Source organism: Phaethon aethereus (genome assembly GCF_964289735.1).
Source record: "Phaethon aethereus genome assembly, chromosome: 3".
NCBI lineage: Eukaryota > Metazoa > Chordata > Aves > Phaethontiformes > Phaethontidae > Phaethon > Phaethon aethereus.
Genome location: NC_138576.1, coordinates 3,263,219 through 3,279,035, shown reverse-complemented (window position 1 = coordinate 3,279,035; position 15,817 = coordinate 3,263,219). Strand labels below are relative to the sequence as shown.

The 15,817-nt window shown below is 47.9% G+C and overlaps 1 protein-coding gene across 1 annotated transcript in view; it reads left to right on the top strand.

The window, feature by feature from the left end:
- Positions 1-15,817, top strand: part of XKR6 (XK related 6) — a gene marked incomplete at its 5' end in the record, with an annotated part of 190,771 nt that overhangs the window by 161,897 nt on the left and 13,057 nt on the right. Inside the window, 1 exon segment of the mRNA XM_081998221.1 lies at positions 6,504-6,700. Within this exon segment, the coding sequence (XP_081854347.1) occupies positions 6,504-6,700 (197 nt within the window).

Genomic DNA, 15,817 nt, shown 5'->3' with positions numbered 1-15,817 from the left:
GAAGCTGTGGTGTATCAGCACCTGGATGGAGCCTATAGTTGCGACTTTGATACTCAAACTAGGAGCAATAATTATCCATCTGTGAATCCTTATCACTAACTTGCAACATCACAACAAAGCAAAAAATCGCTAACAAATGTTGATATTGAGCACATTAATAGTGATGGTAACTGTAAGTTTGATTTTGATTTTTTTAATAGGCAGCATTTTACTTTCATGCTCCCCTGTTGCTTGAGCGCTGCATCTTGTATTCCTTTTATATCCGTCAGAATGAAAATAATTCATTAAAATTAAAAAAGCGGGCCAAAGCCGCAGCTGGTGTAAATTGCTAGAGCCCTGTGGATGCCAGCTCGCTCCAGCTGAGATCTGGCCTTACATAACCTCGTTTTAAGGGTACGTTCAGGCAGCCTCTGCTGCAAGCCTTCCAGCCAAGCAGTTACACATGTCCTCATTTCCTCCCTTGCAAGGAGTGGGCTTCTAATCTGTAAACACCCTCTAGTGTGTGAGGATAATGACCCCCTGCAAAAGTTAGCAGGAGTGCCTGAGGAGGAGATGGCAGGAGGGTGAGCGATCAGCTGCGTAACATGCCCGATCCCACACCTCTTCTTCCAGCAGTGAGCACCAGGGAGGAGGTTGGTGCCACGGGATGCTGAGGGAGATGGTGTCCATCCATACGGTGTGTGCTGCTACAATGACACCTAGGACATAACCATGCTCCTGTAGTGCATGGCAAAGGGTTGTCTGGAGGGAATTGGAGGAGGTTAATGAGATGCTGGGAAGGGTGTTGTACCTGTTGCCCTCCTGGTCTTGATAAATCCTGCTCATCCAAGGGGGCATTTAAGGTACTGCAGGTGTAAGTTGCAAGCTACTCAGCAGAGTTAATTTTCTGAGCTCCTCCTTTCCCTAGAGGTCTGTTTCTGACTTCTTAAGCATGCTCTCCCATTTTTCAAGCCAGGGTTTGTTTCTCTGAAAGCAGTAGTAGGCTTGGCTGTCCTTGGTCAAGAAGAGTTTCCCAACTTGGAGTTGTTGGGAGTGGACTGGGTACCTCAAACCCTATTCCTTCCTGTCTTTCCATATACCTATACTAGTAAACTAGGCAATTTCAAGGCCTGCTCATGGGCACTGTAACTTCATCATGCTGCTGAATTGTTAGTGTAATCGCTAGATCGGTCAAGGCTTACTGGAACTCTCCCAAATAATCATAACCTGGGCAGGACTCCATAGGGGCCAGGGGTTCTTCCCAATACTGAGTATGAAGGCAGCTACCTGGTTTTGGAGGATGAGAGATTCATTTCTGTGGTCAGTCTTGGCCCACTGGCCTCAGGAAAAGTGATCAGGCCCTGTCCTTTGTTGACTAGTGTAGATATAGTCTGAGAGTCCTGACCTTGGTCAGTTTGTGGTTGTGTGGGACTCATCAGGACTCTTCTTTCCTCAAAACATAGCCCAGGGCCTGTGCTGATATGCCTTTCCATGCTCCTGCACCCCTCCTACACATCATCGTTTCAAGCCAGCCTGTTGCCTGAAACATCCTCCTACACTTTCTGCTGGTGATGTTCAGAGCCACCTCTGTAAATCGAACCGTGCCAAGGCACAGGCACCATCCTGTAATAGTTCACCCTGTTAAATTGTCAGCACGGTCTCTGGCAATTTTGGCCAAGGCCAACTAGCATGGGCATAGCCACATGGAGTCGAGTTATGCCAGCTGGCCAAGGACAAAGGCTGGTCTGTGGTCTGCTTTGTTTAATGATACAGACAGAGCCTCTGACTGCATAATCCTGTGCCTGGACATTTCTGCGACGGTCCTTGCTGAGACAGCTGAGCAGCCTCTGTCATCCACATAGAAATCATAGAATCACAGAAACATTTAGGCTGGAAAAGACCTTTAAGGTCATCAAGTCCAACTGTTAACCTAATACCGCCAAGTCCACCATTAAACCACGTCCCTCAGCACCACATCTACACGGCTTTTAAATACCTCTGGGGATGGGGACTCCACCACTTCCCTGAGCAGCCTGTTCCATGAAGCATCTTTTTCCATAGCACTTAGGGTGGGTTTTGATTTTTTTTTTTTTTTTTTTTTTACAGTCGGAGCATCTGTTCTCCTCCTCTCCCTCCTGGTAGCATCCTGGGGCTCTCCAAAGCTTATCTGACCACATTTCTGGAGCTGATGGCTTGGGCTCCTTTAAAATGTGCTTTGGCGCAGGGACAACAGTGACTTTGCCCCGTGCAGTTTGTGTGCTACTGCAACATACATAGTAAATAAGCGTGAGGGTAATTATACCAACAGAAATTCTGGGAACCCGGCCAGAATGGAAGGGATGGCCAATCCTTTGTGCATTTAAAGAAAATCACCCCGAATCCCCTTCCCAACCCCAAATTCATTCTATCTCTTGAAGCCATTTAGAGCTAAAAATACATGCATACACACACTCGCATATAAAAATAGCCAGCATTCAAAAAATAAAAAGCACAAAGTTAGGCTCCTGTATCCAAAATTAAGCTCTTAAATAAATAAATTAGCCTGATTTTCAAAAGCACAGAGCGGTGAATGGCTTTCACTGACATAAGAGGAAGCATCGTGTTGCTAAAGATTGAAGATCAGGCCTGAATATGGATTTGAAAGTCTAATTATAGAATCTTGTTTGCTACCAGCTTGACCAAGAATAACAAATTTCAGGTGAAGTAACATCGACTTTTTTTTTCTTCAGTTTGTCTACACTTAACCAGTGTTAGTAAAGGTAGGAAAAAGCCCTCAAACAAGTAAATGAAATACCACAAAGAAGAAACAGATATACTAGAATAAAACTGCTTACACTGGTGCTGTATATTCGTGTTTGGAAATAGGATTAAGCATCACCAAAGTTACAGCTGGGTGAAATTTTATGTTGATTAATTAGGTATGTATTAGTTGCTGAAAGCCTACCAGGTAGAAATACTACTCTCCCAGTTACTCTCTCACTTCCCCTGCTGAAAACTTGACTGGTGTCAAGGAGGAATGGCTTTTTACTCCTCCTTTTCCTCTCTCTCTCAGATTTGAGTCTGAAGGGTGCTAAAGAGAGAACACCATATTTTTGCATGGACCAAAAATAGAGTACAAAGGGAAGTTCATTACTCCTCAGCGTCAAACGGTCTTTGGAGCTGTTTTGCTTACACGCTGTTCATTTGGGAGGCTGTCACCTTTTGTTGACCAATACTACCAAAGGGTTCCTGAGGTCACAGTCCCATGTGGCAGTTGAATAGGGACAGATTTGTCCTTCTGGATCTTCCAGCACAGATCAAATTGGACAGGGCTGGGCTTTAGAGCATCAAGGAAGTATGTCCACCCTAGATGGGACATCATCAGCAGGCAGAGTAGTACTCCACTCGGTGTTTGTGTTGTGTTGTTTAGAGACTGGGAACAGCACTAAAAAGCCAGAATACTTTGGGAGAGCCGTTCTGGTGCTCAGAAACTGTGACTCAGTTTCCACATCTATAGAAGGGGCATGAAACAGCTGACCTTTGCAAAAGGCTGTGGGCTCCACAATCAAGAGAATTTGGTGTTACTGTCATTGCCGTTGTTCTGGCCATTGATGGAGACAGGACCAGCGCATTACATTTATCCAATGCATTTTTATGTCCTTTTATGTGTGCTGCTTCCATTAATAGGTAGCATGTCCTCTCACTGGGACCAGTTAGAAACATTCGTGCTAAAACTGTGTGGTTGGTGGTGAATCCCTAGAGATCAAGGAGAAATCATTGCAGGATGTGGTGTCCCTTCTGTTAGTTTCTTCTTATTCTTTCTGAGTGACTCAGTGCCATTGTTATAGTTTGGTTCTGCCAACCTGGAGTGCTCAGAAAAGTAAAGACAGTCTTAAAAATAATCAAAAACTGGAGACGGTGGGGACAGCAATGTGGCAGAGTAGAGGTCTAGCAAATGTGAGTTGTGAGAAGGGATGGTGTCGTGGTTTAGCCCCAGCCAGCAACTACGCACCACGCAGCCACTCGCTCACTCCCCCACGGTGGGACGGGGGAGAGAATTGGAAGAGTAAAAGTGAGGAAACTCATGGTTTGAGATAAAGACAGTTTAATAAGTAAAGCAAAAGCCGCGCACGCAAGCAAAGCAAAACAAGGAATTTGTTCACCACTCCCCATGGGCAGGCAGGTGTTCAGCCATCTCCAGGGAAGCAGGGCTCCGTCACGCGTAATGGTTTCTTGGGAAGACAGACGCCATCACTCCGAACGTCCCTCCACCCCTTCCTTCTTCTTCGTCCCAGCTTTATATACTGAGCATGACGTTATATAGTATGGAATATCTCTTTGGCCAGCCTGGGTCAGCTGTCCCAGCTGTGTCCCCTCCCAGCTTCCCGTGCACCCCCAGCCTGCTCGCTGCAGGCCAGCATGAGAAGCTGGACTGTCCTTGACTACTTAGCAACAACTCAAAACATCAGCACATTATCAACATTTTCTCATCCCAAATCCAAAACATAGCCTCATGCTAGCTTCTATGAAGAAAATTAACTCTACCCTGGCTGAAACCAGGACAGATGGAAAGAAATTGTTTTTTTTTAGTCTGGAGAAAAGAAGATTGAGGGTTTACATGGTAAGTAGGTGCAAACAGGTAAAAGACTGCTGCAGGGTGAAAATGAATAAATTCTTCTCCTTGTCCATGGCTGGGATGATGAAACCTCTGAACCTTCAGAAGAGGAGTTTAGTTTTCATGTACTAGCAGGAATGGGAGCTCCTGGTAAGGGGAAGCCATGCAAGACTACAGGACAGTTTTGATGAATATGGAAAGAGTATGGCAGAGGTGATGCTGTCTTTGCCCATGGGTACCACCTCATGGGCACCACCGCCTTGGTTTTTGGTGGCCCTGTGTCGCTGATATTATAAAAACAAGTTGCATGCTCCTTTTCTGTGCTTTCTCCTTGAGCCGTTACAATTCACTCTCCCCAACTTTGCCTTTCCAGTTAAACGACATTTATTTTTTTGCATGTATGAAGGGAAGGCAGGATTCCCGCGTCATCCTGCAGCTTCTAGGGCTGGGGTCCTTCAGGAAAATGCTGCGTACAGGAGGTGGCCTTGGGCATGTTGAGAGAGTGGAAGGAGGACTGGTGTCCATGGGAGAGCAGGCGGTCCACGGGCATTTCCACCCCACTCGAGCTCTACTGGGGATGTCACACCAGTGTCATCAGTGTGGTATGTGACTGGCGTAGCATTTTCTCGAGCGTTGAGCCCCATCTGGTGGCTTTCCTGCGTCATTTTTTGTGTCTTTCTGTCTTCTTTTGGGATTTTTCGTCTTCTGTGCTTGTGAACTGCAAACGGGAAGGACAAGGTGCTTGAGAAAGGGCAGGGCTTGCAGAGCTGCCTTTGCTTCTCGCCCGGCTCCCTGTCCCTGGGTGCAGTTTGGAGATACAGATGCTGTCGAGGCTTATGTCCTTTACTCCTGCTCTTCCTTGCTGTGCGATCTTGCCCCAAGTGGCAAGGAATGATCTAATCTTTTTTGGCAAAACCCCAGTTTGTGCTGTGAGCCCCTCCCAGAGCCTTCAGAAGGCACTTCATCCCACTGTCATGCTGGCATCTGAGGTGGGACAGATGAACCGTCACGGGAGGGGACATTTCTATCCATTGACTAGCTCAGATGACCAACTTTAGGGTCGGTGTTAGGTGAAATGACTCCCATCCCAAATTTCAGAGCACAAGGTTACAGCCACCGCTCAGGATGAGAAGGAAAAAGACCCAATATTAGATCATTAATATTAGCAAGCATTAGAAAGGACCTTGTTAGGAGATGCTTCTTTTCTTAATGGCATGAGTCCCATGACATCTGGGCACTTTGTGCTACCCTGACTGGATCACCTCTGTTTACAAAGGTTGGCCAAAAGTTCCCTGAAGGGAAATTGTGTCCCCAGGGTGAGGTTTGCAGGTCTCCTTGCACACCTGATATGGAAACAGAGGCAACAGAAGCAGTACCTGTCCGTGCACGAGACACCGCTTTCTAGTCCAACATTGCCCAAAGTCTCAATAGCTGACCAAGATGTGGCCTTTTGCATTTGTGGGTCACACATGTGCTGAACGTGAAGGTGGTGTCTCGTTGCTCCACCTGTGATGAAATAGGGTCAAAATCTTTGGGGTCTGTGGGGGAAACTCATTACTACACTGCTGAAGAGGCTTAGATGGTCTGTCAAGCCACTGCCAAGTGTCACAACCAGCATTTGTCAAGTAGCTTCTCGTCTTCTCATAATGACAACAAAATGAGGGAGTTGTTTTCTTGTGCAAACGTTTCATGAGCATTTCCAACTCCCCATGCTTTACGTAAGTCAAAGGTTGCCCACTCTTGCAAAACAAAAGTGGTCCTCAGGTCTTGCAGGAGATAGTGTTAGAGCTCTGTAGGCACTTGTGTCTACCCCAGATTCCCTTTCCCCCAGACAACCTCGCTCTCACCAAACTGGCCCACAGCCCCACCTTCCTCAGGTTTTGATGCACGCCAAAGTCTCACATTCAGCTTTTCCTCCTGTTTCCTGCAGGTATATCCGAACTATGTACCTGGGGATCCAGAGCCAGAGGCGGAAGGAACACCAGCGGCGTTTCTACTGGGCTATGATGTACGAATATGCAGACGTAAATATGTTGCGCCTCCTGGAGACTTTCCTCGAGAGCGCCCCTCAACTGGTGCTACAGCTCTGCATAATGATCCAAAAGAACCGTGCAGAAACATTACCATGTAAGTGGTCCCCCTCGTCCCCCCCTCCCTGTCGTCCCGACCTCCCCATTCTGACCCCACGCTCAGCTGCCGATGGATGTTTTGCTAACTGTGCGCCCTACGCAACCTGGCGTGTAAGGGGCTGCCACTTGGGACAAATCTCATTCCAGCTCCGCGCTGTGTTCGCTGGGTAAAATTTCTGCTCGTTCCGTTGAGAAAAGAAAAAAAAAAATCAGTATAAAGACGAGATTCAGCTCTTTCACACCTAGTCCAGTCTAAAGAAAGGATGGTGGTGTCAGGAGGAGGCAGGCAGTCTCTGCTGCTGTGGGAAGTGTCGCCATTTGTTCGCCGCCTGGCACCGGGCAAACACAATCATCCCCTGCCTCAGTTTCCCTCCTTACATAAGTAGGATGATAAAACTGGCCAGATCTGAATTTGTGTTGTGAGGACAAATGCCTGTGCAATGCTCTGATGGTGTGAGGTGTAGTATAACGGGGTTTTTTTAATAGCTAAATGCTGTAGGACCTTTTCTGAAGGCTGGCCAGGAATTGAGGTTTAGTCATTGGTACCATGGTTCTCAGCAAATGGAAGAAAAGAAAGGGGGGAAGGCAATGGAGGGGATCGTGTAGGGACAGAGATGTTGTAGCGCGGGTATCGTTGCAAAGGTAGATAGATGAGCAGAGACCTGGAAGCAACCACAGAGAAGAGTGTGCCGATTCTCATGTCCTTTGCTTCAGTGATGTTCTGGAGCATGGGGCATCCACCCCAGTCAAGATGCATATGACCCTGTCCCATCCCTGGGGTGAGCAGCTCTACCAGGCTATGCCCATGGGAATGTTGGTGCCTAAGGGTCACCAGCTCCAGGGACAATTGTCCTTTCCAAGGACCAACAGCAGTATCAGCTGGTGAACTGCTAAGTTATTCAGTCCCTGCTCAGACCGAACACTGGGGATGACACTCAGATTATGCTTCCCAAAGACAGCCTGTTTGTTACATGCCATTTCTGGCAGACCTGAGGAGTTTCTTGGAGCTGGGATTAGAATTTGGCAGTTCTTCAGGGTTAAATTTTGCTGGTTGGACCAACCGAGGTCACCACTATCTAGAGCAAGTCAGGTTGCTCTGCCTTTCCTCCATAATTTAAACATGTCCATCACAGTTGCTTATAGAGGAATCCCTTCTCTTATTCACTCAGTCTTTTTCTGAAACCTCTCATCACGAGCTCTCCAGGCCTCCAAAGTGATGACATGATGAACATGCTTTTCTGCAGCTTCTGCTAGAACTGCTCACACTTGCCAGCACCCTTTCCCTGCTGCTTCCAACATTATTGACCCTACTAAAAATGTATAAATTTCAACCTAAAAGGCTTGCCAGGGCATTATGCAGATTGTTGGACTCGCTACAGAAAGCGCTGGGTGAAGTTTGCTGGTCTCTGTTGTGCTGGAAGTCAGACGAGACGGCCAAATAATCCCTCTAGGCTTTCAGACCTGCGGCTCTTTCAGTTTGCCACTTCCAGGCATGGCTGCCTAATCCACCGAACAAGCTGCATCGTTTTCCAACCCCCCTTTCTTCAGCTTTGCAGTTCCTCCACTCCTCCACCACACCGACCAAGCTGTGCTCTCTTCCAAGGCAGCGCACGTCCCTGCCTCCTTCCCCGAGCCCTGGAGGGCTCCTCGCCCGCCACGCTCCAGCAGCCGAGCTCTCGGGGCCCCCAGCGCACCTTCTCCCCGCCTTGCGCCAGAGACGCGGTCGCACATCTGGGGGCTGCGTGCTGGGCGGCGGGCGCTGCCGATGGGTGCGCGCAGCAGAGCTTGCTCAGCGCTCCCGACTCAGGTGCGAGGCTTCCCGGAGCTCCTCCATGCCCGTTCGGTGCTTCTGCCTTCCTCCTCCTCCTCCCCGGCCAGTGCATAATTATGTGAAAGGAAATTAAATGCTGAGAGGAGCCGTTGTGAAAGGGAGCGTCACACATTTCCCTGAAAGCAGGCAGCAACCAAAGGAAGACAGATATTGTTAGGAAGGCAGTGTGTTTAAAAATCGAATCAAGTCTCTCCTGGTTCATCGTGTCTGTGTGAGCGTGGCTTGTCACATGGGACAGGAAAAGGCCAGTTCTGCCTCCGAACAGGGACAGTTCCGGCTGCGTCACGGAGGGATGCGTGCTGGCAAAACAGCCCACAGCGGGCATTATAAACCCGAGTACAGCCCGTGCCAATATATACAGACACCAGCTATTTCCATATGGTTCACACAGTCTCTTATGGACTCATTTAGTGCTACAACAAGGTCAAGTTACCATTTCATATGGCATACATCGCCCCAAGCCTCAGTCCTCCCTTCTCTTAAGACTGCAAAGCCAAGCCCAGTGCAGGAAGCCAGGCTTCAGTCTTCTCCAAATGGGTCAGCTAATGTCTCCTTCTCCTATTTAAGGAGCTGTAGAGCGAGAGTTACTGGAATGGATACCAGGAAATTTTGGGTTTTTGTCCTAGTTCCCATGTTAGGGTAGCTGTTGAGGTAAGAGGAGTGAATACGCTGGAGGTCTTCACTCAAACCCAGAGCATCTCCTCCAGAGATGTGTAGGAGCATGGTGACAGAACGGGCTGATCTTGCCTGTTGTGGTTGCAGTGAGTGCAGTGAGTAGGGGAGCGTTGTGAGGACTAGCAGAAGGGAATGCAATTTGGATAATGCTTAATTTCCTGGTTTCCATATCTATTGGGTGGGTGGGAGAAAGAAAAGCCTCACTGTGCCTTGCAAGAACCATTTCACCCTGAGAGGTACCTGTTTGAAAGGGTTGGGTCGAACCTTGCATTTATTGCTCCTTCAGTGCTCAAACAACAGACCAGCTTCACCAATGGGCCCCTGCATGGTCTGACATCACCAGCAGCAGAAGTGCTGGAGCTGAAATTTGAGGTCAAGTCACAGCTTCATTAAAGCTTGGGACAACCCCCCTGAGATTTCATGATGGTCGGGATTTGTTCCTTCATCGTAACCCTAGCACAAGACAGACCAGATCCAGCTTAGATGCTGTTGCCCAATGACTCGGGAAGAGCAGAAAATAGCACAGAGACAAGTAAGAACTCGGTGTACTTTGCTGGTTGAGCAGATCTGACCTGGAAGGTGCACGCTGAGAGCATGAGCTAGAATACTTTGTGCTGGGACAAATGGGTCAACATCAGCTCCTGAATATGCATGTGGAAGAGGCTGGTGTTGGTATGCAGGTCCTTTGCAAGTGATTCACCTGCTACAACCACAGGTATGTAGGTCCAAAAAAGAGTCAATGGAAAGCGAGAGAGGAAGGATGCCTCCAAAACATGGATCAGCCCAGGTCCAAAGCAACTGAAGGAGGTGAGATGAGATGCTTATCCTCCAGCAGCACCTTTCTCCAGGGAAATCTAGACAGAACCTAGGTGATGCATTTAGACCTACCCTTAGAGTTAGGCAAAAGGAGGTGGTGGGACTCTGAAGAGGATGCAGCCCCATCCCTCACTCACCTTAACTGTCTCCGAGATTTAGGATAGGATGGGATGATATCTCACATTCCTGGACAGCACTGGCCAGAGGACTCCCCTCAGTTAAATAACATGGCATATTTGTCATGGGAAATGTAATATCGACAACAAGAAAAAAAAGCCCAGCAACCCAGATCTTCATTCTGTAACCACTCCTAGCAGATAATCCACCTCACTTCTTGCAGAATAAACCATCCGTAACCCACTTCACCCTGCAGAGGTGCCTGTTCCTCTGCCCTGCATGGAAAGGAGCACATATAACGAGCTTAAAGGAAACACCCAACTTCTAGGCCATTAGTGAGGTGAGAAGGATTCCAGTTTTTCAGCATAAATCTTTTAAAGAGGTTTCCTTTTACTTAATTTTTTCATGTGGCTACTTTAAGACGTAATGAGATTCAGCAGAACCTCTAACGCCCTTCCACTCGTGGCATGAGTGCTTTACGCAATGCTTTTGCTGGGAACTTGCCCGCGTGAGGCTGCAATTTTCAGCGCAGGGTTTCCCCCCACAGAAAGGGCTCTCTATCCACCAGTGCTGTGTCTGTCTCCTCTGTAACTCTGCTGCTGATTTGCAGCGTAAGCCTTCATTATGCAAAGTCCTGTTGAATTCTCTGGGATTTTACGAGGTGTCTGCACCCTCTGCAGCCTGCAATAAGTAGTCTGAAGATGCTCGTGTATTTAAGAAAAAGCAACATTAGCTTCAGCCTGTCTGGGGGGTCACTTTTTTAATCAGAGTGATACAAGTTAGACACTAAAAGGAATTTTAGACATCTCAACTAGAGATGTGTGCTGGCTGAAGGGTTATACCGGTGGAGTTCGCAAATGATGTAGCCAAATTTTGTTGTCCCTCCCAAAGCAAAGTCCTACCTGTTTCATCATGTCCTCACTCTTCCTGTACCACGTCTGGAGGCCATTTATGATCAGGGCTTGTCCTTTTTTGCAAGGGCACTCTAAGATGCTTTCCCCTGTCACTTAGTTTAGAAAACTTAACTGGTCTTTGTGTGCTGTTGGGGGACAAGCAGCATGGGTGGGTTAGCTGTTGTCCTCACTGCCCAGAGAAGGCATTCCCTGTCAAGCTGTGTGGGCTCAGGATGAGCCAACCTCAAGTTAAACACTCCTGTACCTGGGTGAGGGGTTTCCTGTGTGGGTGATAATGAGTTAAGCCTCCTGCAGAGATAAATTTCTCAATTAGTTTTCCCCTGATGACAGGCTGATAGTTAACCAATAATATGCGGTGAATAATGGATATGCTGTGAACTACATACTGTCTGAAATGTCCTGTTAGATATATTCATAGGGTAGGAAACATCCCAAGGTTCCCCGACTTGTTGAAGATGGTTTGAGATCTAAATACAAGGCCATATCTAAAGGACAACAAATAAATGGATTACTTCTTACTCAGTCCTCTTCTCACTCAGGCCCCAAAGATCAAAGTAAGCTTCTTAGCTGGGGCAACCAAGTCAGAAAGGGTGCCTTCAGCCTTTAGTTGATTTTTAGTTGAAAATCAAGGGTGTGATTTTCAAATGTGATCAACAGTGGCCTGAACCTAACTGAAGAGACTAAAACTCCTGTGGCTCCACTGAAAGTGGAGAAGACACTCAGGTTTGAAAGTTCATCCTATAAGTAGTGCTGCTAACCATGAAGGAACACGAGAAGTTAGAGCAGGATCCTTCATGCTGTCCTGGACTGAGCAGGTACATCCATTGCAGAGCCCAGTTCTGGGGTGCAGGTGGACAGGTACCAATAATAGGCATCCATCATCACCATTGTTGCCCTGTTAGCATGGGCCTGACATGGTTTTGGCTTGGACCAGCTAAGTCTGAGCCAGACGATCGCCAAGGACTGCTTGGGAGTGAGCACAGATGAGGGACCATTCCCAGTAGGCAGCCGAATGTGGCCACCTTGGGATGGCAAGACATGGGGTATGGATGGGACCAGGGTGTGCCTGCTGGCCTCAGGGCTGGAGAACAATCCCTGCAAATACTTCGTTCTTAGTAGAGATGCAGCCACACAGGACTATGGGTGGGAGACACCATGCTGGATGGAAAACCATGTGTAGGGGAGAGTGCTTGTTGGGGGGTGTTGCTGCCTGTTTTCCACACATATTTTTCAATTTGTGTATAACTAAATATATACATGCCAACAGTGCTCAAACATCATAAATAAGCCATGGTTCACCCTTTCTACACCAGCATCATATTCCACAGGGCTCACTTCAAAAAAAAAGACCAACATGTCATCTACAGACTCTCTTTGGGATAGGTAAGACATTGATGCAGGCCCAAGCAAAGTCCTTTTCCTCCAGAAGCAGAAATCCTCCTCCCTTTTCTGACCAGTGTGTTTTTTTCCTGAGATCTGGCAAGATAACTGCTATATCTGCCAAAGAAAGTCTTTGCCTCATAGAGTCCTTGGTAAGAGGAGATGGGGTGGGTGAAAGGTCTACCAAAGTCACATTCTGGGCTTTGGCTTGGGCTGTGAGAGCACAGGGAAAAAAGATGCTAGAACTTTGTTCATGGGGTTGAATTCTCCCTCCCTCTCTCTCATGCCATTCCTTGTGGAATAAAAGAAATGGGAAACATCCATCACGCAGCCCTGGTTCCCTGTGACAGAAGAGTCACAAGCAGAAAAGCAGTTGCTCATTGCCATGTGGGCAAGGGACCCCACCAGTTGTGTGCTTGCTGAAGGGGCTTGCCAGGGAGGAACTGGGGTAATCTGCACTGAAACTTTGTCCTGATTCAACCACAGTTGCCCTTTAAATGTTCATCAGCAGACCAAGGAGGCACCTCACAAAATGCCCAAATAACTCCAAACACATAAGCAGCTCGCCTGGGAGGCCACTCATGTGACTCAAGTGCTTTGCCAGACCGGGGCATATGGCTCTGTTCCTGCCTTCCCCTCCTTCTCACCAAAGCCGGATGACAGATAGCAATTTGGTGCCCTGTTTGAAATGAGTCGCTGGTCCTGGGCCAACTCCCAGCAGCATCAAAAAGCCATCTCCACAGTTGGCAGTGGGCACTGAGGACGTCTTGCTCTGGCATGCTGAGAGCAGGCCAAGCCCGAGGCATGCTAGTGGTCAGCGGCATGGGGAAAGCTTGCCCTATCATCAGCCGTATTGTCCCAGCACGGTGGGGAAGGACTGGGTCCAGGAGCCTTTGAAGCCAGTGACAGCTTTTTATTTTTTTTTTTCCAATGGGCTTTGGAGCAAGCCCAAAGAGAGACGTCATCCCTTAGCCCATCCCCACCTGCAGCTTCTCCATCCACCGCCTTGCCATAGCTCTTGCTCTGTTATTTTGGAGTGCTGATAAAAAGCCTTCTGTTCTGTACCACGTGCCACCATCACGCATATAACATGCCACAGCCAATAAAGATGAGTCACCATTCACGGGACAGCACTGGCAGGTAGCCAGTGCTGCCAATTTTAGGCTTAGTAAGAATGTGGTAATCATTGGGAGGGGGTTACATCATCAGAGCACTACACAAGCATTAGCCCATGGTGCTCCTAGGAGCTGCAGGCCAGCTGGGAAACTGAGGCACAGAGAGAGAGATTTGAGTAGCCTAAGGTCTTGGGGAGGATCTCTAAGCTGCAGGCTCCTGGGGAGCAAGTTCTTGCCAAACAGATTCCAGGCAGGAAATTAAGGCTTTTTTCAGCTAATTTTATGCTGCAGACTTTCTTGGAGACATACCTCTCAAGGCAGATTTGTGATTCAAAAGGTGGCTGCACACTGCTGTGCGATTGGCTAGTAAAATGCATGGAAATGCAACTCTTTTCGTCTTCAGGTTGCTCTAGTGTGCAGCTCTGGGGTTCACGTCAAGCATCTAGGAGGGCATGCTAACTCTGGATAAAGAGAGAGCACGTAGCCACTGAGATGTTAAAAAAAATGGGGAAGATGCTGGGTGGGTGCTGGGCAGGGACTTCTCTGTGCCTCTACCCCTGGTGTAGATGGAGCAGTTCAGGTTGATGCAACTGGCTCAAAATCACTGAGTATTGAAGGAAAAAACTTTCTTATTTCAGAAACTGTCAGCTATTTTGTATTATTAGCTTGGGGTGACAGTCCTGAGTCTGGGAGTGCAGCAGGTTTACTGAGTCAGCAGAAATCTCCTGAAATGACTTTTGTCCTAAGTGGCACTTGACCAACCTCATGCTCCCAGTGCCCTCAGTATGTTCATGCCTTCACATGGACGATGACTGACGGGGGCGTCCACCCGGCACAGCCGTTTCCCTATCACAGGAGCCCATACCTGAAATACCGTAAGGTGCAAACAGACGTTTGCAGTAGGGGAACGGCTTCATGGTTTGATCTCAGCCTGTCCTTGGAGAAGGTGATGTTCATTAATCTGTTGAAGAGGCGACCTCAACTCCATCTCGTACACACATGAACTTCTGAGAATGCAAAAAAAACCAGGAGAGACAAGCCAACCTGAGCATGACTTAAGCGGTGGATGCTGGCATGCCATTGAGTTCTGACTTGCTACACGTCACTTAGACCTTTGCAGAGTGTACAAAGTATGGGAAGCAGAGGAAGAAACGGGTTCCTGCCGTTATCCTTGGAAATCAGTGTCCCTGGTGCCTTCAGCTACCCCACTGCGAGACAGCACCAGCTGCACCACATCCGTTTTTGTCACTTTGTCACTCCCCCTCACAGAAGTACGCTGCCAGACTCACTGTAATGATGCCTGTAATGTGTACTCTCCAGAAGTGTTGAGATGCTCTTTCTTTTCAGGATACCAGTCTCCTCACCTGCAATTACGCTGAGACAATTCCAGCAATGGCCCCCTACACAATAACAAAGATTTATAAACAATAAGGTTAGCAAAGTGTGCACTGCTGACACATCTCCCATAAACACACTGAATGAAAACCTCTTACCTTGGCCAATGAGTGTGAACCAGGTTGGGTTTCCGTCCTCGTCCCCATCAGGTCAAAAGCTTTTCCAGGACTGGGATGAAGTTATTTCTCTAATGGCCTGCAAACTTTCTGTGTCCAGGCCAAACCATTAACCAAGGGTGGTTTGCAGGATCTGTGTTTGGTACTGTCACAGGCTGTTTGAAACGTTGCCTTGATGTTGCCTCGTCTCCAAGGAACTGGCCGTGGGAGCTGTATTTATAGCAGGAAGTTCCTTCGCTAAGCCTTGGCAGAAGATGTTGCTTCCCCAATCTGGTGACAAGTCTGTTGGGTTTCATCTATGCTAATAAACTGAAACACATCAGAACATGAGCACAGCCACCAGATCTTGGTCATCCATGTGGTTCAGTTATCAGCACCGTCCTTGGCACATTTTTAGCCCACGGCAGCTAGCACCAACACAAACAGTTCCCATCCTTGGCTCAGGTGGTAACACAGGCCAAGGATGATTCCTAACAAGCAGTCTGGATTGGGGCACTCTGTTTTGGAGGCTGAGACAGAATAATAACATGGATGTAACATGACAGAATTAGGCTTTGCTCAGTTACTCATCTCTAGGCACAGGTTCAAAAGCTGCCCCAGACTTGTGCTAGGGAAAAGATGTGGTTACTTTCAGAAGTGGACAGAAGAACTCCTAGGGCTTTCATTTCCAGTGCTGACATGCTCCCCTGTTTTTCAGAGTATTTTAGTCCCACCTGCAAGATTACAACATCCTTTCAACTTGTGCTAGGCAGATTT